Below are 23,031 nucleotides of genomic sequence, written 5' to 3'. Positions count from 1 at the left end.
GAAGTGAGTTACATAGTTTTGCTTAAGGTAGAATGATAAGGCTAATTATATATACATGCCACTTTCTGAAACAACATTACACAGTTTTGATAGCGTTAATAATGAACACAATGTTAACGTAGGCTGCCTGTGATGAATGCCGACTGCACACATACACATGCTTAGTCTTGGGATTTCCACAACTTCCCTTGATCATCCTCACAACTTATTGCTTGTAGCCATTTTGTCATCCTTTCCGGTTCTGTATGTTTATTAGGAAGGATGTAGAACTTCATTTCATAATTTGTTAGTTTATTGGAGGTACAGAAAATGACACAACAACTTTTTTTCGGCATGATTGTCCCGTATATTTCAATTGGCGCCAACGCAATGTTTTTCCCCACGGGCTACATTCACATCACGTGACGGGGCGTTCCCGGGGGCATTCCCAGACCAACCGTCTGTATCTATAGAATACTATGGAAAATAATGTTTAAAAAACAGATATGAATCTGCCGGTGGGGGCGGAGCCACAAATCCATGAGTTTACAAATCCTTGGGAACGGATTGCGAAAGCGTGGGCATGGATTATAAATTCGTGGGTACGTTTAGTTACGTTTCTGAAATAAATTAGTAATATTCATTTTATTACATACTAAATTGAATGATGTTCCCCTCTTAAGAAAGACAACATATATTTACCGTATTTTCCGGACTATAAGTCCCACTTCTTTTCATAGTTTGGCTGGTCCTGCGACTTACAGTCAGGTGCGACTTATTTATCAAAATTAATTTGACATGAACCAAGAGAAATGAACCAAGAGAAAACATTACCGTCTACAGCCGCGAGAGGGCGCTCTATGCTGCTCATTGCTCCTGTAGCCTACACTGAGCAGCACAGAGCGCCCCTTTCGTGGCTGTAGACGGCAATGTTCTTTCTTGGTTCTGAATAAATGCGACTCCAGTGCGACTTATATATGTTTTTTTCCTCGTCGTCATGACGTATTTTTGGACTGATGCAACTTATACCTAAGTGCAACTTATAGTCCGAAAAATACGGGTAACATTATTATTATTATTTATTATGAGAGTAGTTGACAAAGACTAGAACTTTAATGTTTCACCAAATTCAGATCAGATCTTCAGACTCGTCTGACTCGGGTTGCTGTATAACTGGCCAGACTTACCTTCCCAAAAAATGCTATTTAATTTTATTTCATGAATTTAACTATATTTATTTCAACTTCACTGTTTTCCCTGGAGACAGAACTATTTGCACTGTATTTATCAGTGGGACAATATTCATACAATACTATAACCTAGAAATAATTTAAAGGGGTCACTTGCAAGTCACAGCAGCACGAATTATGTGCCCAGCCACATCTGATTCAAATATTATGCTAATTAACAGTGAGTGAGTGGTGGTTTGAGACATTACAGTACCGCACTCGCACTGACACTTATTCTACTTGAAAGAATGAAAAGACCGTGCTGAAGGTGGAGCGATTCGACCAATCAGATCAAAGCAGCGTTTCAGCTCCGCCCACAAGTGCGAATGAAATATTGAAGCCATAAACCGAAATGATCAAAACGTACACGGACCAGCTGTCTTGTCCATGTTCTCTCACTTGAATCCTCTTGAGTCTTGAGTCTCTGACCTTTTGCAAGCCCCGCCTTGTTCACGCAGTGATTGACGTGGTGGGAGGGGGCGGAGACGGGATCGGCTCGGAATGCATTTTCAATGTGCACATTGAATTTTGCTACATTCATTGCGGGACATTGAATGAAAATGCAATCGTAAGTGTCTTGACTGTGAGTGTAAATGCAAGCTTACATTTGACTAAAAGGTTTTTGTCTTTATGCTCAACTAAAGTGAAATAATGAGCATATTTCCACTTTGAGAAACTCGTCTTGCTCTCGCCTTGACTCGCCATGACTGCCGCACATTCTTGAATAAATGGAAACACGCCCAAAGTGCGTCTTCGTGTTTACGACGTTGGCATCCACCAATCCTACAATGCATCACTGCTGTAAACAGGTTAGACTGTAGGCTACACTTCAGCCAAAATTTATTAATTTAAAAAAGTAACGACAACGCACCATATGGTAATGGAGTTAATTTATTTAAAAAGTAATGCGTTACAATATTAGTTACTGTCACTAGATAAAATGAGTCCAGGGGTGTGACAAGTGTGCTGTATGTTCAGAAAGTTGTATATAAAGAATGTATATCCAATTTGAATATGTATCCCACATATAATTATTGCAGTTAATAGTGTTCACCGTCTGATTGATTTGGAGGGAGGGTGTACAAAAAGTATCTTCTTGCTAAATTGCTCCCAAATGTAAGATTGTTATTTAGCATATAGATCATACATACTGTCACATACCTGGACTCATTTTGTGTGTTTTTGCCCCTGTGTTCCAGTTTCTGTCTTCCGTGTGTGGTTTGATTAGTTCCCAGGTGTGTCTATTCATTTCTTCATGTGTTCTATTTCCCGGTTAATTTAGTGATTCCATCCACCTGTGTTTACCCATTATCCTTGTATAAAAGCCTTGTCCTTTCAGTTCTGTTTTGTCGGGTCTACTTGTTACTTGTCACCAGTTACTTGCTACTTACCTGTGTCTTTCTCTGTGATCCATATTTGGATAATGCCTATGTTGGATATAATAAAGCCTTGTTTCGTTTATCCTTCGTTTCCGTGTTCCTTCCAGCAGCGTAAGCCGTGACAGAAGACCCGACCCCAAAAAATTAAAAACTGCGTGTTTTCCCTCCGTTTTGTTTTCCGTTTTTTCACAGTCTTTTTCTTTCCGTAGTGTGTCATGGATCCCCTCTATCGCCCCGAATTCCTCCTTCTCCTGCTGAAGCAGGAGGAACTTTCTCTCGAGGACCATACCAGACGGTTTCTACTGTTAGCTAATGCCACCAGCTACCCGGACAGCGCGCGCTCTGCTGCTTCTATCACGCCAGCCTGAACTCCAAGTGCAGATCGTTGTCGAACGAAGATGGTCCTCGGGAGGACTTCGCCGCGTTTGTAGAGTGGAATCTGGTGAGAAATGGGTCACCTCTCACGGTCTGCCCAATGGAGGATCTCGCCAGGTCCACTCTGGACCCAGAGCCCAGCCTACAATCTCCCCACGGTATGGGGCATAAGCCCGAGCCCACCGATGACAGAGAGCAACCCGTCAGACCAGGTGCGAGAGCCGGCGACACTGCCCACCACGAGGGAGCAAAATGTGGAGCGCCAAATGGGTCAAAATGAAGGGGTTTTCAATTCACCGATGCCTGATCCCCCGTTAAGCCCAGGACGGGCTCCTGATCCCCAGTTAAGCCCAGGTCGGGCTCCTGATCCCCCGTTAAGCCCAGGACGGGCTCCTGATCCCCCGTTAAGCCCAGGACGGGCTCCTGATCCCCCGTTAAGCCCAGGACGGGCTCCTGATCCTCTGTTAAGCCCAGGACAGGCTCCTGACCCCCAGTTAAGCCCAGGACAGGCTCCTGACCCTCCGTTAAGCCCAGGACAGGCTCCTGACCCTCCGTTAAGCCCAGGACGGGCTCCTGATCCCCCGTTAAGCCCAGGACGGGCTCCTGATCCCCAGTTAAGCCCAGGACGGGCTCCTGATCCCCAGTTAAGCCCAGGACGGGCTCCTGATCCCCAGTTAAGCCCAGGACGGGCTCCTGACCCCCAGTTAAACCCAGGACGGGCTCCTGAACTCCAGTTAAGCCCAGGAAGGGCTCCAGCCCCAGAACTCACTCCAGTGCCTGCTCCTCCGAAATTCCCACCCTCCCACCCACTCCTGCCTCCTCCTCCGCTGTCGTCTGGCTGCCCCTCTGCTCGCCCTCAGCCTACCATCATTGTGGTGCGAGCTCAGCGGGACCGCCATCCTCCAGCGCCGCTTTGGTCGGCATCTCCCTCACCTCCGTCTCCAGCCTCTGAGGCCTGGACTCCGCCTCGGCCCGTTGACCCGTAGGCTCCACCATGGCTCCTAGCTCCTTCCTCTCCGCCGTGGCCCGGCAGTCCACATGCTCTGCCTGGCTCCCTCGTCCCTCCGGCTCCGCCTTGGTCTGGCGTCGTCCATCCTATGCCTTGGGACTCCACTCCTCCGGCTTCGCCTCATCCCTCCGTCCCTCCGGCTCCGTCAGGCTCCTTCATCCCCTCGGCTACACCTCAGTCCTCGGTCACTCTGGCCTCACCGCGGCCTTCCGGATCCACATCGCCGCGTCAGTCACCAGAGCCATCAGTTCCGCCTAGGACCTCCGGCTCCTCCCCGTCACCCTGGCTCTTCGGCTCTCCGTCTCCGCCTCGGGCTCCTCCTCCACTTGCTCCGTTGCCGTGGGTCGAGTCCCTGGAGTCGGCCACCATTCCTCCTCCATGGCTCCTTCCACCGTCGGCCCCACCTTGGGCCGTTATGGCTGTGGCCTGGGCCCTGCTGGGTGCCTCCTGCTTCAGATCCCTCCTGGCTCCTCCCTCCGTCATCTCCTCCCTGGCTGCTTCCTCTGTGGTCCCGGTCTGCTGGCCCCCTCCTGGGAGGCTGTCCTCCACCGGAACCTCCTCCCAAGTTCCCACCCACGCCTCCCTTTGTTGTTTCTACGGTGCGAGGACGCACCTACCGGGAGGGGGGAGTACTGTCACATACCTGGACTCATTTTGTGTGTTTTTGCCCCTGTGTTCCAGTTTCTGTCTTCTGTGTGTGGTTTGATTAGTTCCCAGGTGTGTCTATTCATTTCTCAATGTGTTCTATTTCCCGGTTAATTTAGTGATTCCATCCACCTGTGTTTACCCATTATCCCTTGTATAAAAGCCTTGTCCTTTCAGTTCTGTTTTGTCGGGTCTACTTGTTACTTGTCACCAGTTACTTGCTACTTACCTGTGTCTTCCTCTGTGATCCATATTTGGATAATGCCTATGTTGGATATAATAAAGCCTTGTTTCGTTTATCCTTCGGTTCCGTGTTCCTTCCAGCAGCGTAAGCCGTGACACATACCAAGTAATATTAGAATATGTACCCCTTAATTTTAAAATGCTTACAGTATAAATGTATTCCCCAATTTTTGCACATTGATCCCTTTTATCTACATGGAGGTAATGTATAAGTACACTATAATTACAAAAAAAAAAGGTACACTGTAAATTCTGTTTAGTTGCTCTGCAATTCGTGGGCTGTAATACATAGCGTTACTCCATAAAATGTCTTCCCCTCATTATGGGCTAATATGAGAGCTAATTGGCCTGTCCCCAGTTTAAGCATCTACTCACCCATTAATGAGTTGGTAGTTCAGAAGTGATTTACTGTTGGAGGGGAATCTGTTGATGTGTGCTTTGAGACCTATTATGTTTCTCTACATTTATTACTTTTCCATCCCTCAATCCTGGGAATTTTTGTAAATCACTGGGATTGTACATGCTGGTTTCACTTTGCTCCTGTGACTCATTGGCAGACACAATGAATGCAAAGATTTTCTTTTGTCTTTGTATTTGGATAACCACCACAAATCCTCCACCTCCCCCCATCCCCACCGCCGTCCCGGCTATAATTTACCTCTTCTTGTATGATAAACTATAAATGGGGGTATTTATATCCTTATGCAACACAAAATTTCTCTTTCTCTCTGTTTAGGGACAGAAAGGCCATCCTGGTCCCTCTGGCCACCCCGGAGATCAAGTGAGTTCCCATTCATGCCATTACTTTTTCTTTTTTTTTTTTTACTTTCCACAGGAGGAGAATTAAAAAAAATTATAAAACTAATAAAAAAAATTAATAAAACTATTATCTTTACATATTTGATCAAAGTACACTACAGGGATCATTTTACAGAAAAATTCTAAAAGTGCTGTCACATTCACCATTGCTCTGCAATCTTTTGAAGGCCAAATTCCATTCATTTTAAAGTGAATCAACACAAGGAAGAATTTCACCTGATGACGTTTCCCTATGCAAATTTTGCTTTGGGTTCAAGTTTGCTAGCTAGAAGAATAGCTTGGATTTTTATGTCATTATTCCCATACTTTATTTTTGGCTTTCTTTCGCCTGTTAAATTTCACTGAGTAATTTTGACCACACCTTAGCTCTGAATATTATCTTGTCTGTTTAGTAGCCATGATGTTTTTTTATTGTGCTCTTATTTAGAACTTTTTAGATCTTTTGAGACCATAGATGGTATGCATGTGTACAGCGCAAGAGTATTTTATTCCATGGAACATAAGATTTTAAAAAAGTAGTTTTGCTCTATTTAGCAGTTTTTCTGTGACAGTAAATTAACTGATATCACTAGTAAAAATCTTTCATCTAATCAGAACACTTCGCTACTCAGTTCAGATGCAGTCCGAATCATCCACACTAACATATATAATAAATTGCACAATAAGCAATGGACACAAAAACTAAAAAGAGACTGTAGAATGGATTAAAAATAAGATAAACAAACACATTGTTAAAAGTCCCCTGAAACATGCAGCATTATTCTATGTGGTGTTGTAATTTCAACTGAAACAGGAAGAGAGGGCACGACATATCTAGCAGCCCTGCCCCCTTTTTAAAATAGGAAATATCGTTTTGTTTATATCTGGTTGGGCCAGAGCCGTTGAGATCGGTAAAGCTGCATTTGACAGCCAAAGTCTAATAGATTACCCCAGGGCCGCTGCTGGGCAAATGGGTGCCCTAAGCAAGATTGTATTGTTGTGCGCCCCTACTCTAGAGTTGAAAACAGAACTTTAATAAAATAAAAAAGTAAATGAATAAATTGTATTATTTAAAAATTACAAATGTAGCTCTCAACATTTACCTATGGCTATAACTTTATTATGACTCTATTTTATAGTCTCAAGCATTCAGAAAATTTGAAAAAGAAAATTAAGTAGTTTTACTATGATAAAACCATGGTTTATTTTTGATAGAGTTGTGGTATCTACATGCTTTTTTGTTGAAGAAATTACAGTATAAAGGCTGTGTCATCCATAACAAAAAGATAGCCAAAAATGAAAGATTAAGTGAATATTTGAATAAAAATTTTGGCCAATAGCCTAAACAAGGATTTGATTGTCCTATAGGTGTAACAGCAGCAATTACATGGCTTTTGGCTCCCTTTGCAGGCATTTGTAATAACATGTTATGTACATAAATTGTTTATTTTGTATTAGCCTACATTATGTATTTTAACAGTCTTATTATCCAGTCATTATTGCCTCATTGTTTTTTATTTAATGCATTTTAACTCATTTTAAAGGCTATTGATGGCTTAGGTCTGTTCTTATTGCAACAACAACAACAACAAAAATATTACAGTATATTAATATTCCTTTGTAAATTATTATTTGAAGTAACAAAACCATGGGTAATTTGCAGTGCCCATGGCTACAAGAATGATGATTTTTGGTGTTATTGTTAAAACCATGGTTAATTTTCGTACGGTAACCTGGAAACTCAAGAGAGAATATTAGATATGCTTGTGGTAGTGAAATTATTTCCGACATTAAAACTCGTTATTAACGTCAACAGACAAAAAAAAAAACTTTTCCCGGAATGTACCTGAAATTGATACACGGACCTCGTTTTTATCTAAATTATTTAAAATTTATTTGAATAAATATTAAAAATGTATAAGGTGTGCATTGTAGTTGACACCTAAATGAACAAATTTGCATTTGAGCCCATTGGGTTGTGAAAAAGTAGCATAATTTACATATGATTTACAGTTTATTTTAATAAGTATCAAAAATGTAAAAGGTGTGCATTATAGACACCTAGATGAACAAAAACAGTTGTTTGTATGAGTGTAAGTCATTCTCCTCAAATGCTTTTGACGTTAAAAAAGTGTATACCAATATCGCATGTAACATTAGAGACGGTGCCTAAATTTGCGAAAATCAAACGTCCAACATCAAGCAAATTTTAAAAGCAAAAATTTAATTTTTGTTTTCTAAAAGAGTTTTCTTTTCTTTTAAAAGAGATTGCTGATGTCTTTTAACCAGGAATAGATGTCCATCCATCAATTATGAACATTAAGCTGCAAACATGAGGTGTGAGCGGTCGCAAGCGCGGATGGGGGAATGGAGCATGTTTTTTTTAGCAACTGGGATGGTGCCCCCCTGGGAGTTGGTGCCCTATGCAGACTGCGTACTCTGCGTATAGGGAGCGGCGGTACTGGATTATCCCCTAAATTCAAAATGAAACTCTTAGTAAAACAAAATATTGGTCACAATCATGCTGAGGCTGTGTAGTTGTAAAAGTTTTTAATATATGCTGACTCACGCATATGATCCGCTCCGTGTGATCGGGACTCTTGACCGGAGCCAAAGTCCAGATCAGACTGTGTGCGTTGCCGCGGTTCGCATGAAAAAATTGTGAAACCAGACCTCATTTAGAACAATCAAAAGCTTATTTAGTCTGAATCGTTTACCTACACTGTGCACTGCGAGCCATTCACTGTACAGGAAATACTACACTGTGAACAAGTGACCGATCTCAGCCAGCACTTCAGAGTCTATTTATTGTGCAGGGGGTGGGCGCTTTGGATTCTAAAGAGCATTTGATTGGTCAGAAGATTTCATGAGAAGATGAAGTACGATGTGACGTCAAAAAAAACATTGAGCAATTTTGGCGGAAGTGACGAACTGCAAGCTTTGAATGCTTATATCTTCTAAATGTGAATTTTGTTTTGGAGCACACTGCCTTATGGATAACCTTAAGACTAACATATTGATACTAACACCCAAATAACTTTTTATTTCATGGGGACTTTAAGCAGTTTTGGCAGCATCAGTTTGTCTGACTCTTGACCTGACAATCCGGACTTTCCTCAAATTTCTGGAATTTAGAATTGTTAAGTTATAGTGGTACGAAATAATATAATGCTTTCATCTTTGTTTCATAATCTCTCAATTCTGTGGCTTGCCACACACAGTCCACATTTGTCATATTAACAAAACACTATTTACAGACATGCAGAAGCATAACATGTTGTTTTGATAGAAATACCTTTTACTCCTCTCTCTCTCTCCTTTGTGCTTTTTTATGGCTCTCCACAAGAAGAGCTTCCAATGCTAACAACATTTTTATTGTAATTTATTTTTTTTCTCCTTATATTCCTTTCTTTGTCCTCTCTCTACAGGGAGAAAGAGGACCGAATGGAAGCCCGGGTGCCAAAGGTTATCCTGGCAGGCAGGTGCAGTAAATCTTTTGTTGTGCTGCTGGCTTGCACAGTTCTCACAGATATGAGTAAAGCGAGACTAAAAGTGAAGTGTCACGGCTTGTACTGGAGACTAAACCAGCTTGCTCCGCCAGTATGACCACTTGTTTTGACATCATTTTTGAATGATTCAGTGCCAAAGGCATGAATGATTCCTGATCCACTTTTGGTAGATGTTCTCCCAGTGCTGAGTGGTATGGTATGTGATCAGCCACAGCTGTTCATAATTACCAAGGAAACAACTACAACTTACTAATTTAACATTTCTGGTAGTTTCTTCATTCTTAAATAACTTCTTAATTCTTAAATAACTTCACCATTAGGCATGTTTTAGAAAATCCTGTTGTAATGTAGATTTATGTAGATTTTCTGGATTCATTGCAGACTTTACAGAGATTCAGCTGATTTTGTTCACGCCAAAAATGAAAATTCTGACATTTACTCACCCTCAGGTTGTTTCAAAACACAAAAGAAGATATTTTGAAGAGTCTTGGTAAAAATTGATTAAAAATGTAAAATCAAAATTGATTTTCTGATTTAAATTATGTAAACACAAAATTATTATTGGTCCAATCTTCAGGTATGAGAATATTGCATTCTTTGTCTTTTGTAGGGTTTGCCAGGGCCTATAGGAAATTTGGGACCAAAAGGCATACGGGTAAGGGACAGATTACACAGCGACTCTCTATATTGCCGGTAACACTTTACTTGAAGGGGTGTGCATAAGACTGACATGACACCATCATAATCATGACATAACACATGTCATGAATATGAAGGAGGTTTTATGCATGTTTATGACAAATGTCATTAAGTGTCATTCGCTCAATTATGACATTTTTAATGCAAACATTACATTGTTTGAGATGTCTTTGTTATGACAACTTGACTTTACTAAGACAACACAACCTGTCATAAATATGTCATAAACATGACATAGCAGATTAATTATCAAACACTTAGCTTTATGGGTTAACATTTCATTAAACTGTCATGTGGTTGGTTTTGACATTGGCTGTCATGAAGCCATTATAACATTTTAATGACAAATTAAATTTGTACCACTGTAGTTGAGGTCAAGAAAAACATTCATGACACAGTTATAATGGCCTCATGACAGCCAATGTCAAAACCAATCACATGACAGTTTTATGTAATGTTAACCCATAAAGCTAGTGGTTTCTTAAAGGGATAGTTCGCCCAAAAATGAAAATTCTGTTCTCATTTACTCACCCTCAAGTTGTTTCAAACCTGTATGAGTTTCTTTTTTCTGCTGAACACAAAAGAAGATATTTTGAAAAATTTCGGTAACCAAACAGTTGATGGACCCCATTGACTTCCATAGTATTTTTTTTTCCTACTATGGAAGTCAATGGGGTCCATCAACTGTTTGGTTACTGACATTTTTCAAAATATCTTCTTTTGTGTTCAGCAGAAAAAAAAAAAAATCATACAGGTTTGAAACAACTTGAGGGTGAGTAAATGATGACAGAATTTTCCTTTTTTGGCGAACTATCCCTTTAAATTTGATAGTTAATCTGCTATGTCATGTTTATGACATATTTATGACAATTTATGTTGTCTTGGTAATGTCAAGTTGTAATGACAAAGACACTGACAGGTTATGATGTATTGGTTTATGTCAAGTTGTCATAACAAAGACATCTCAAACAATGTCATATTTGCTTTAAAAATGTCATAATTGAGCGAATGACACTTAATGACAGTTGTCATAAACATGCATAAGACCTCCTTCACATTTATGGCATCTGTCATGTCATGATTATGATGGTGTCATGTCAGTCTTATGCACACCCCTTCAAGTAAAGTGTTACCATATTGCCTGGTAAAAATACACTGTCTTCCAGTTATGCACAGATGTGTGTATATTATTTTAATAAGAACTTGTTTAGACTGTGTTGGCTATTAATTAATCATCATGTACTGGCTGAGTTCAGTTAAGATAAGATGTTTTGCATTCCACGTTTGCTCCCACTTATAAATTTGCTTACAAGTGACAGAGCATTTATGTTCAGGAAGGTTTGTAAGGGCTGCTACATTTTTGGTATTGAAACCTTGTTTTCCAGTTTGGAAACTCTGAAACAGCACCAGAAAAGGAAATAGTTGTAGACATTTATAAATAAATTCATAATAAAACCTCAGAACATCAGCTCTGATAGCATACCTCTGTCAGCTGGGTTTTACATTATAATTCCACTAACATTTTAAAACCTGTTTGGTCTTGTAAAGTATACGGCAGCAGAGTAAACCTTTTTATTCTTTGCCTTAGTGCCAACATATTTTTTTTAGTTATTTTTTCATTTACAATCCAGATTACAAAAAAGTTGGGACACTGTACAAATTGTGAATAAAAACAGAATGCAATGATGTGGAAGTTTCAAATTTCAATATTTTATTCAGAATACAACATAGATGACATATCAAATGTTTAAACTGAGAAAATTTACAATTTTAAGGGAAAAATAAGTTGATTTTAAATTTCATGGCATCAACACATCTCAAAAAAGTTACCACTGTGTGGCATCCCTTTTTCTTTTTATAACAGTCTGCAAACACCTGGGGACTGAGGAGACAAGTTGCTCAAGTTTGGGAATAGGAATGTTGTCCCATTCTTGTCTTATACAGGCTTCTAGTTGCACAACTGTCTTAGGTCTTCTTTGTCGCATCTTCCTCTTTATGATGCGCCAAATGTTTTCTATGGGTGAAAGATCTGGACTGCAGGCTGGGCATTTCAGTACCCGGATCCTTCTTCTACGCTGCCATGATGTTGTAAGTGATGCAGTATGTGGTCTGGCATTGTCATTTTGGAAAATGCAAGGTCTTCCCTGAAAGAGACGACATCTGGATGGGAGCATTTGTTGTTCTAGAACTTGGATATACCTTTCAGCATTGATGGTGCCTTTCCAGATGTGTAAGCTGCCCATGCCACACGCACTCATGCAACCAAATACCATCAGAGATGCAGGCTTCTGAACTGAGCACAGATAACAACTTGGGTTGTCCTTGTCCTCTTTAGTCCAGATGACATGGCATCCCAGTTTTCCAAAAAGAACTTCAAATTTTGATTCGTCTGACCACAGAACAGTTTTCCTCTTTGCCACAGTCCATTTTAAATGAACCTTGGCCCAGAGAAAACGCCTGCGCTTCTGTCATGTTTCTGTCAATGCAGCATTGGGGGAATTGGTGATCCTCTGCCCATCTTGACTTCTGAGAGACATTGCCACTCTGAGAGTCACTTTTTATACCCAACCATGTTGCCAATTGACCTAATAAGTTGCAAATTGGTCCTCCAGCTGTTCCTTATTTGTACATTTAACTTTTCCAGCCTCTTATTGCTACCAGTCCCAACTTTTTTGGAATGTGTAGCTCTCATGAAATCCAAAATGAGCCCGTATTTGGCATGACATTTCAAAATGTCTCACTTTCAACATTTGATATCTTATCTATATTCTATTGTAAATCAAATATAAAGTTATGTGATTTGTATATTATTCCATTCCTTTTTTACTCACAATTAGTACAGTGTCCCATCTTTTTTGGAATCAGGTTTGTATTATTATTTTACTTTACATAAGAATATAAAACACAATTTTACATTAATGTATTTGTAATAGATATTTTAAATACTGCTTTCATTTGATATGTTTACTTTATATTTCATGATTTTCATTGTTATTTTATTTCATTTTCATGTTGCCTTTTTTATTATTATATCATAAAATGCATCATTCACTCATCATTATTTTTTTTTCTCTCCAAGATTTCATTGTAAGTTCGTCTGTATAAACCTTGTGACCCAACCTTAGTCTTCCTGCTGAATGCCAGTGTGATCCCTGGTGTGAGGGTATGTGCCCTTGGACTACATCGTGGAAGCCAGCACCATGCAGTCCATGGGCATATACACTTGCCTCAAGGCCTCGATCTTCACCGAGCAGCCACTTCCCTCAAAAGACCTTCCAAGTCAATCTGCAGTTTATCAAGGGATATTCAGACCACATCACTCTAAAGTCTTAACTCTTCTTACACTCCCCTTTTTTAGGGCTTCATTGGAATCCCAGGCATCTTCGGTCTCCCTGGACCTGACGGAGAGAGAGTGAGTTTTGTTGTTGTTTCTGCACTAAAGTATTTTTTTTTTTTGCTAATTATGGTATAAAGAAATGCACAGCAAATGGTTTGAACTTGAATAGAAATATTAAAATGATGTACAGATTGAAGGGGTGGTTCGGGATTTTTGACATCGGACCTCATTTTTAAGTCAGCCTGGTTGTTATTCATCAGTGGAGACATTTTTTTTTTTAAATTATCCAGTCTTTATATTTGGATAGATATCCGATGCTAGGCTAGCGCGAGTCAATGGGTATATGTTAGCCAGCCATTAAAAAACGTTTTACCCGCTCCACAGTGCACCAAACGCAAATCAATTATAACACTAGACTATCGATGCAAATGTCCGTTGATAGAATAATGTTAGAAATCAAACTTACCTTTCATCACATTGCATTAGTTATAATTTGTTCCCTGTAATCATAAGCCTTGTCGACAGCAGCAGCGGAGTGATATTGATTACCTAGGCAACCGAGTGAGCCGGTCCACACATGACGCAAGTGTATTTACCTGCCGCTGGCACACTGATTAAAATTCTGCAGCGGCTGAGAAACTAGTTCCTTTAGGATCATTGAGATGAAAGGTAAGTTTGATTTCTAACATTATTCTATCAACGGACATTTGCATCGATAGTCTAGTGTTATAATTGATTTGCGTTTGGTGCACTGTGGAGCGGGTAAAACGGTTTTTAATGGCTGGCTAACATATACCCATTGACTCGCGCTAGCCTAGCATCGGCTATCTATCCAAATATAAAGACTGGATAATTTTTTTTAAAAAATGTCTCCACTGATGAATAACAACCAGGCTGACTTAAAAATGAGGTCCGATGTCAAAAATCCCGAACCACCCCTTTAAGAGTCCGAGCATAACAGTCATATAGAAAAAGTTGTGTTAGAAAAAGCTGAACACAGAATTTATTTTTTAGATATATTTTATATATATATATATAGATTGATGTTCCCTTCAGTCTTTAGTAAAACAGTATGGCATAATGAAGACATATAGTCTTGGTTTTGATGCCCCTAGAGGAAAACACACACTTTCAATAGGAAGTCTGGTGAAAGGGGCATGCTCCACTAAAACCACAGTGATCCCCCTTCTAAAAAGTAGTTTGTCTCAGTTCTCACAATATTTGCTTGGGAATCTTGAGCTAGTGGATTCCGGCCTGCGATACTTAGTGGAAATAGCAATATAAGATCCCGGGACCTGAAATATGGCCTGCTGCAGATTAGCTAGATCATGTCTCCTCTTTTCAGGCCCAGAGGGACAGAGTTCATAGAGATCTAAGAGACCCTTTTGTGTCCAGAAGAATAGAAACTAAAGACCTTTCAGCATTCACACAGTCTGTTGCATCTGCTGGGATTAGTAATTGATTAAATCTTTTTTTTTTTTTTTTTTGGTCATTTCTGTCTCTTTTTACCTGTCTTTCCATGCTCTCCTTCTCTCTGCTGTCTTCTCCTAGGGTTTACCTGGTGTTCCCGGGAAGAAGGGCAAGATGGGTAGGCCGGTAAAGTTTTCTTTCACCATCCTCTCTAGACAAACTTCTGTGATTGACTTGCATCTGTGTTCATTGATTTGTGACTCCTTTCATGCTATTTAAAACGATGATGTTTGAGAGAGTTTGATTCTGTTTGCACTGACTTGAGGCAATCATTATCTACAATTTTAAAGCAGGGTTTCTCAACCATTGATCCACAGTCAACTGGATGGATACATTAGAGTAATTCACCCAAAAATTAAGATTTGCTGAACATTTACTTACCCTCGGACCATCCAAGATGTAGATGAGTTTGTTTCGTCATTGAAACAGATTTGGAAAATGTGACATGACATCACTTGCCCACCAATGAATCCTCTGCATTGAATGGGTGCCGTCAGAATGAGAGTCCATCAGTTAACATCTTGTGAAGCAAAACCTTGCTTGTTTGAAATAAATCGAAAGCAATTTTTGCTTTACAAGACATTCATTGATGGACTGGAGTCACATGGATTACTTGTGGTTTATTGTGTTGTTTTTATCAGTATTTGAAACTCTCTTTCTGATGGCATCCATTCACTGCTGAGGATCCATTGGTGAGCAAGTGATGTAATGCTAAATTCTCAAAAAATCTGTTCCAATGAAGTAACAGACTCATCTACATCCCGGATGGCCTGAGGGTTAGTATTGTTTTGTTTTGTTTTAGTTTTCTTTTAGCAAACTATCATTTCTGGGTAAACTTCTTCTTTAATGAAGTTCCATGATCTTTGCAGCCTACATTCCACATAATATCTTAAGCAGGGCCGGCGATTGCTATAGGCGAACTAGGCGGTTGCCTAGGGCAACAAATATGTTGGGGGCGCCCTCTAGGGTCGCCGTTACGTTACGTTAGGCAAGTGCGCAGTTGATGAAGAAAATGAAGCGGTCTAATAAACCCAGGGCTTAATTTGTGCCGGAACAAGCCGGATTCGGATCCGGCACTTCCGAAATCCGATCCGGCACTTCATTTTGGCAGATCCCCCTCCTCCAGGGGCGGCGTTTCCGTATGGCAGACAGATAATAGCCAGATATGTGCCATGAAAAACTATCCAAAATTCATATCTCTATTATAATTCGTTATTATTATTTTAAATCACAGAGTTTTAGAAATATTTAACCAATGATAAGTATTTAAAGGAGCTTGTAAAACTTCGTAACGCCATTGGATCCTCAAGCTCTCACGAAACCGCATCACTTTACACGCTTTCACTCAGATTGAGCGCCCCGCACAGCCTGGAGGAGACAGATCTCCGCTTATTTGCAAAGCAAGGGTAAACAAATAACTTTGAATAGTACAGCATTTTCTCTACTCAAACACGTCTGTAAAGGCTATTGTTTTTGTATGTTTAAAGACTGGAGAAGTATTTTTTTTTGCCATCTAGCCAATATACATTTGTAAGTTTAAAATGTCCTGTGCATAAGTGCTTAATCGTTTATATCATGAGATTTTGGCCAAGTGTATTAAACAGCAAAAAAAAAAAACACAAAAAAAATAAACGTTATATCCTAACCTGTAAAAGGTGATAATGGCGTATAGTGCGCTGCACTTTCCTCAGATGTGGACAAAACACAGATCTCCTCATTCGCCGGCCAAAGACCTTGTTAACTCCATTTAAGCTTGTTTTCATATAGCCTGATGTTAATTGCAAGTGTCTGATACAACACCAACACTGACGACGCAGTGTTGTTTAATTATTGATTTGTTCCTCCTATTCTTTCTTTTTCCCCCTGTATTTTAGTAGAGTGTGCCAGGAAACTGTTTCATTTGTCAACACCCATCAGACATCATATTGTTTGTATTTGGTTGCTTAAACTCAACAAACTACGGACAATAACTCATATAATACTTAGGAGTCAGCTTTATATGCACAAGCTTTGGATGTGACTGTGAGGGCATATAATACAGCCTTTGGAGCGCGTGAGTACCAAATGGCTTAAAATTCTTAAAAAGGTGTGCAAATTATTATACATTTTTGTGACAATGCAACAATGACCCGATAAGTCAAGTGACAGTTCTGTCAGCTGTCCTGAAATGCGAGTGAGTCTTGTATCGCAGCGTGCAGGTCACTAATGCGCTGATGAGAAGCGTGCTCTGAGAGAGTTCATGGATTCAAATGACTGATTTAATCTTAGACTTTGTGTGGATTTATTTTATTATTCAAACCTACAAGCTATGTTGAATAAATGCAGGAATTTCCCTCATTCTAAACTTGAAGGCTGCGAGATTTATTAAAACCATGCGACACATAGTCCCCCTCAGAAAAGTTTTTAGGCCTGGAAATTGTTGTTTTAAAAATCGCATGGCATTTCCATGTTATTCATGACCTTACAGACCCTATAAAAGCAACTGATGCACGCTCAACTGGTCCACCAATGTGATAGCACGAGTGATCCATTACCTCTCCCTTCTGTAATCGCGTGTCAGATCCGTTGCCCCACTTTGTTCCGGTACCTCGCAATTTACAAATTTAGCACTGTACGTATTACTAGCAAACGTAACTTCACTGATAACCTAGTATAGGTTACAATTTAATTTAACACCACTGATCTGGCTGTTGCAGGTGAAGGGGCCACATCTAGCATTTCAGGCCTCAGTGAAACACAGACCACTGAGACCAGGGATACTCAGCCTGGGGGTGCGCAAAACTCAATCTCGCCTAGGGCAACCAAAGGGCTAGAGCCGGCCCTGATCTTAAGCATAAGAAAATCTGCATACAAGTAGATACCATAAGTCATAATGACACTATTATTTTTTTGTTGTTAATGAAAGTCTGTCCTGGCAGTAGACAGAGCTGTCTTATTTTGTCTGGATTAATAATACTAAACTACCACTGTTAACAAAGTCTTAACCATCTATACACCTAGAACCATTCTCTATGTACCAAAATGGAGTTGGTGATCTGAGTCTGCATATTTTCAAAAGAAAAAAGACATTAAGAATTCAAGCTCATCTTTTTCCAAAATAACTACCAATTATGTGCAGTCCTCTCAAGATTCATAGCGCATTTGCAGTGCCAAGCACAGATTCATCTGTTCTTAATAAGCGACTCTGCAGTTCTATTTGATAGGCAGCACGTGTACCTTGCCTTGTTGGAGGACGAAAAAAGATCCCCACAGTGCGCAAGTGTTGACTTTTAGCACACAGCGGAATGTGACGTCATAGCTGTTGTCCTCTTATATAACGTAACACTAGATAGAGGGGAAAAAGCGCTGTCAGCGAATCCCTGCCATGGAATTTCCTGCAGGGCTGCTGGAGACGAGAACTCAGCTTGTTTCTTTGACTCGGCATCAGGCCCTGTTTTTACAAAACAAATCTTCAGTGCAGCAGTCAGATTCATACTTTTTTTGTTAGTACTTTCTTAATTTCTCTTTTTACATGTGTGGCGGGGCGGTGTAATTTTTGAAACACAAGAGCAAGTTTTTATTCCCTAATATAAAAGTCCGACTACGCCACCCTAGGGATTAGCCCCAGGGAAAATACTCAAACAATGAGCACAGCACACAGGTTCGGTTCCCTCATAGAATTAGGCAAGAGACGTGAGTAATACAAAAATACAAATGTTTATTAATAGAAAAATACTTTAAAATGTTGGACACTGAAACCCACTTTAAACTAAACAACGAAAAAAACATACAAAAACAAAAACTAAATACCGGCAGGCCTGAGGCTCCCAATGGCAGGAAGCAACGTAGAGTTTGATTTTACAGAGCACACTCCCACACGCACACCCAGTGTCACTTAATCACACAATCACACACTCAGTGTACGCTGCACACGATAAAGGACCACCACCAGGAGGAGGAAGAGCAATCCACCCGTGGGACCCCAGCGCCTGCGAAATAAAGAGAAGAAACTATAACAAGGTTCATAAAAGATGACCAGATGGACATCAATAAGGCAAATCCTCACAACAATAAATATAAATGACAAAAATAAAGAAAAGAAAACCATTCAAGCGCAGGAAAGTCAATTAGTTGGTCACCTAAATAATACAAGACAATTTTAGCCCAGTAGAGGTTCACACACACACACAAAATAGAATTGTACTTATAGATTGTTGATCACATGAACCAAGCAGTTAAATGGCTTGATTAAATATTACACGCAGTTTAAATGGCTTTACAAAAAGAAAAAAAGAAAAGAAAAATGAAAATAAAAATCAAGTTAACCTAACAAACTATACTTCCAAAAAATTAGAAGTTAACAGAAAATAAACAGAGGTTTCACATCAAACAAAAACACAAAGGGCAGCTAACGTTAGCTCCCCTACAAGTGGAAGGAACCAACTAGCCCCCCACACAAACCAGGGTCAAATATACTGCAACGATAAGAACCAAACGAGCAGTCTCCGTCTCTCTAGTGATGATCGCGTCAGCGCGGCCGTATTAACCGCAGCACTTTAATAGTGTGGAGACAGTAGCAACAATCACGGCATAGAACGAGAAGGAGAATCCTATAACAAACGGAGATGTTAACAATCGTAATACTATCCCCCTCGCAGTCATAACGTATAAACACTTACCATCAGGAGATCACGCTAGATAGCACGCTTAATAGACACGGATTGGTCAGTCATGCCCACCGATTACACCATGGAATACAGGGAATCACGCCTATTTGATATCCGAAAGAATGTTAAACCCACACAGCCGTTTCAGCACCATATCACGAGCCCTTAACAATAACATTACCTGTGAGGTGAACAGTCATCAGATCCACTAAGCAGCACGGAGGGCACCGCACCAAAGCTGCAGTAATTGATAACAAATGATTTAAAAAAAATTATACATCGGAAACTCCAGAAAGGATCACCCATTAAAACACAGCTCGCTTACCTACAACCACCGTCGACGCTAGCAAAACAAACAGGGAAATCGGACGTGACGCATCCCAGGTAACAGCCAATCAGACTTAAATGCACGGTACTACTTGCTGATAGGATGACACTGCTGTCAATCACCTGATTCGGTTGCATTCCACCACCAGTTTCTGCAACGTCGCCCCGACGGTGAACCACACAAAATCCCACCTAGGAACTCAGTTCCAAGGCCGAAACAAGGTACCAACTGTACTACTCACAATGCTGGACACTGAACCCGTACCCACTGCTCGGGGGAGATGGTGCCTATTAGAGTGCCTATTAGAGTGCTGGCCAGCAGTTCTCCTCCCAGTCCTTCTCGCAATCACCTCACTTCAGTCACCGGACTATCAGGCAACCCAATAGGCAGATCCTGACAGATCTGAGCCTTCAGCAAAGATCGGTGCACCTGCTTTATTTTTCCCAGATCTGTAATGGGAGCAATGGTATATACCGCCCCACGACCTGGTACACCACTGAGCTCCACAGGTCCTGGATTTTACATCTACCCCTCACACTCTGATCACGGAGGTATACCAGCTGACCCTCCTTCAGTGGTGCTTCCGTCACCCGCCGGTCATGCCGGGCCTTTCGCCGATCGGCTGCAGCACCCAACCGTTCATGAGCATCAAACGCAACTTGCAACCGATCCTGCTGTTCCAGAATCCACCTATTAACCCCGCCTGCCAATGGCTCTTGGACTCTGCCCAGTAAGAAATCAACAGGAAGTCTAGGTTCCCTTCCGAACATTAGGAAAAACGGAGATTCCCCGGTTGCCTGATGAGGAGTAGTGTTGTACGCAAAGAGTACCTGGGGGAGGCAAAACGGCCAATCACCCTTTTTGGAGGGTGGTAAAGTGCGCAACAGATCATGCAAGGTTCTGTTAAAACGCTCACACTGGCCGTTTCCGGCCGGGTGATATGGGGTGGTACGTGACTTCTCGACTCCATAAAGACAACAGAGCTGTTGAATAAGGACGGATTCAAAATTCCGACCTTGGTCAGAGTGGATACGCCCCGGCACGCCGAATTTACAAAACCACTCCACTACAAGAACCTGAGCTACTGTCTCTGCCCGTTGGTCTCTAGTGGGTACTGCCAAGGTGTATTTGTGAAAATATCGGTCATGTCCAACACATTCTCAAGGCCAGACCTCGAGGGCTCCAACACTGTAAAATCCAAGGCCACAATATCGTTCGGCCGAGCAGCCAACAGATGCCCCATAAAACTACCCGGGGCAGTGGGGACACCTTTAGCACACTGGCACTGCTCACACTCATGACACCAACGGTCAATATCTGCCGACATACCAGGCCAGTAGCATCGCTGGCGCACTAGCTGGAATGTACGCTCTACCCCCTGGTGCCCATGCTGTTGGTGAAGCTGGGTCAAGACATAGTGTTTCATAACTGCCGGTAATAACACCTGGAAGATTTCCTCTCCCCCATCTGAGCGGAACACACGCCGGTAAAGCACTCCATCAGTCTCCACTAAGCGGTCCCATTGCCGAAGCAGAATAATTGCCAACCTGGAGAGTGTCTTGCGCTCATCAGGAGTCCGGGGCAACTTACGCCTCCAAAACTGCAACAACTCTCCTATGACTGGGTCTGCTACCTGCTGAGCAACCAGGTCGCTATTTGAAGTACAGGGAAATGCGGTCATCTGGTTGACTAAAGTCAACAATCCACCTTGGGCAGCTTGCTGCAACTCCATTGGAACGGCCATACCTGAACACAACTGGTGCACTTCCGTGCCCGGTAGATTTTGACGAGACAAGGCGTCAGCATTGCGATTGCTTCTCCCTGACCTATATTTGATCTCAAAATCAAACGATGCCAATTGGGCAGCCCAACGCTGCTCCATGGCACCCAACTTTGCAGAAGTCAGGTAGCTAAGGGGGTTGTTGTCCGTAAACACCACGCATTTCTGGCCCAACAAGTACTCTCGAAACTTTTCAGTCATGGCCCACTTGAGCGCCAAAAACTCCAGTTTCATTGAGCTGTAGTTCGATGTATTGCGCTCAGTGGGCCTAAGACTGCGACTGCCATAAGCTATAGGGCGCACCTTGCCTTGTTGCTCCTGTGAAAGGACTGCCCCCAAGCCTCCATGACTGGCATCTACCTCCAAAATAAAAGGTAGTGAAAAGTCAGCGTAGGCGAGCACTGGGGCTGTGGTTAACTTACCTTTCAACCCCTCAAAGCCACACTGACATTCTGAGGACCAAGGTTGAGCAAACTCCTGAACACCCTGCTTCGGGCGCTTTGGGCTTGCCAGCTGAGCCACCAACCTATGAAGAGGGGCAGCCAACTTGGCAAACCCCTCAACAAACCGTCGATAATAGCTAGCGAATCCCAAAAATGAGCGCAACTCTGCAACACTGGTGGGACAAGGCCATTGTGCAACTGCCTCTACCTTCCCCGGATCAGTAGAAACTCCTTCTGAGGAGATGACATGCCCCAAATAGTGTACTTCCTTTTTGAAAAAGGCACACTTAGATAGTTTGGCCTTCAGCCCTTCAGTCTGTAAGCGGCTCAGGACAACCTCCATCCGAGCAAGATGTTGATCCACCGAGGAGGAAAAGACAACAATATCATCAAGATATAAGAGAAGGGACTGGCATTGCTGATCACCAAACAACCGCTCCATCAATCGTTGGAAGGTGCTTGGGGCATTGCACAACCCAAAAGGCATCCTGTTCCACTCAAATAGGCCAAACGGGGTGCAAAAAGCAGTTTTAAATTTGTCCCCCTCAGCTACAGGTACCTGATTGTACCCGCTAGCCAGGTCCATGGTAGAAAACCAACGGGCCCCGGCCAGCGAGTCCAAAGTCTCCTCAATACGTGGTAGAGGGAACGCATCCTTCCTAGTCTTTGAATTTAAGTGACGGTAGTCCACACACATGCGTAAACTACCATCCTTCTTTTTGACCAAGACGATAGGTGAAGCATAAGGACTGCAGCTCTCTCTAATTACCCGATTTTCCAACAATTGATTGATATGTGCCTTTACCACCTCATACTCGGATGGAGGAATACGCCGAAACCGCTTCCTAACAGGGGTGTCATCCAACAAGGGGATCTCATGGGATATCAGATTAGTACATCCCAAATCCCCATCGTTCATAGTGAACACAGACACGTACTTCTCCAGTAATGCCCTGACCTTACCCTGTTCTTCTTCTGGCAGCACCGATAGATCTAGCATAGCTACCTGTTCCTGTACAGTGGGGGAAACCTGTACAACCTGTGTACTCACCTTGGCAGTAACCATCTTAACTTCTGTGACCTCTGGGGGCAAACTAATCACATCAACCTTATTCACTGTACCAATGACAGTGCTAGCGTACAGCAACACATCCACAGTACC

The 23,031-nt window shown here is 41.7% G+C and overlaps 1 protein-coding gene across 1 annotated transcript in view; it reads left to right on the top strand.

Moving 5' to 3' along the window:
- Positions 1-23,031, top strand: part of LOC132137575 (collagen alpha-1(XXVII) chain B-like) — a 153,801-nt gene that overhangs the window by 76,514 nt on the left and 54,256 nt on the right. The window contains exons 8-12 of the mRNA XM_059547606.1: positions 5,596-5,640; positions 9,086-9,139; positions 9,777-9,821; positions 13,224-13,277; positions 14,754-14,798. Coding sequence (XP_059403589.1) covers positions 5,596-5,640; positions 9,086-9,139; positions 9,777-9,821; positions 13,224-13,277; positions 14,754-14,798 — 243 coding nt within the window. The remainder of the gene's footprint in view (positions 1-5,595; positions 5,641-9,085; positions 9,140-9,776; positions 9,822-13,223; positions 13,278-14,753; positions 14,799-23,031) is intronic.

Source organism: Carassius carassius, chromosome 4 (genome assembly GCF_963082965.1).
Source record: "Carassius carassius chromosome 4, fCarCar2.1, whole genome shotgun sequence".
Taxonomy (NCBI): Eukaryota; Metazoa; Chordata; class Actinopteri; order Cypriniformes; family Cyprinidae; genus Carassius; species Carassius carassius.
This window is presented reverse-complemented; position numbering and strand designations above follow the sequence as displayed.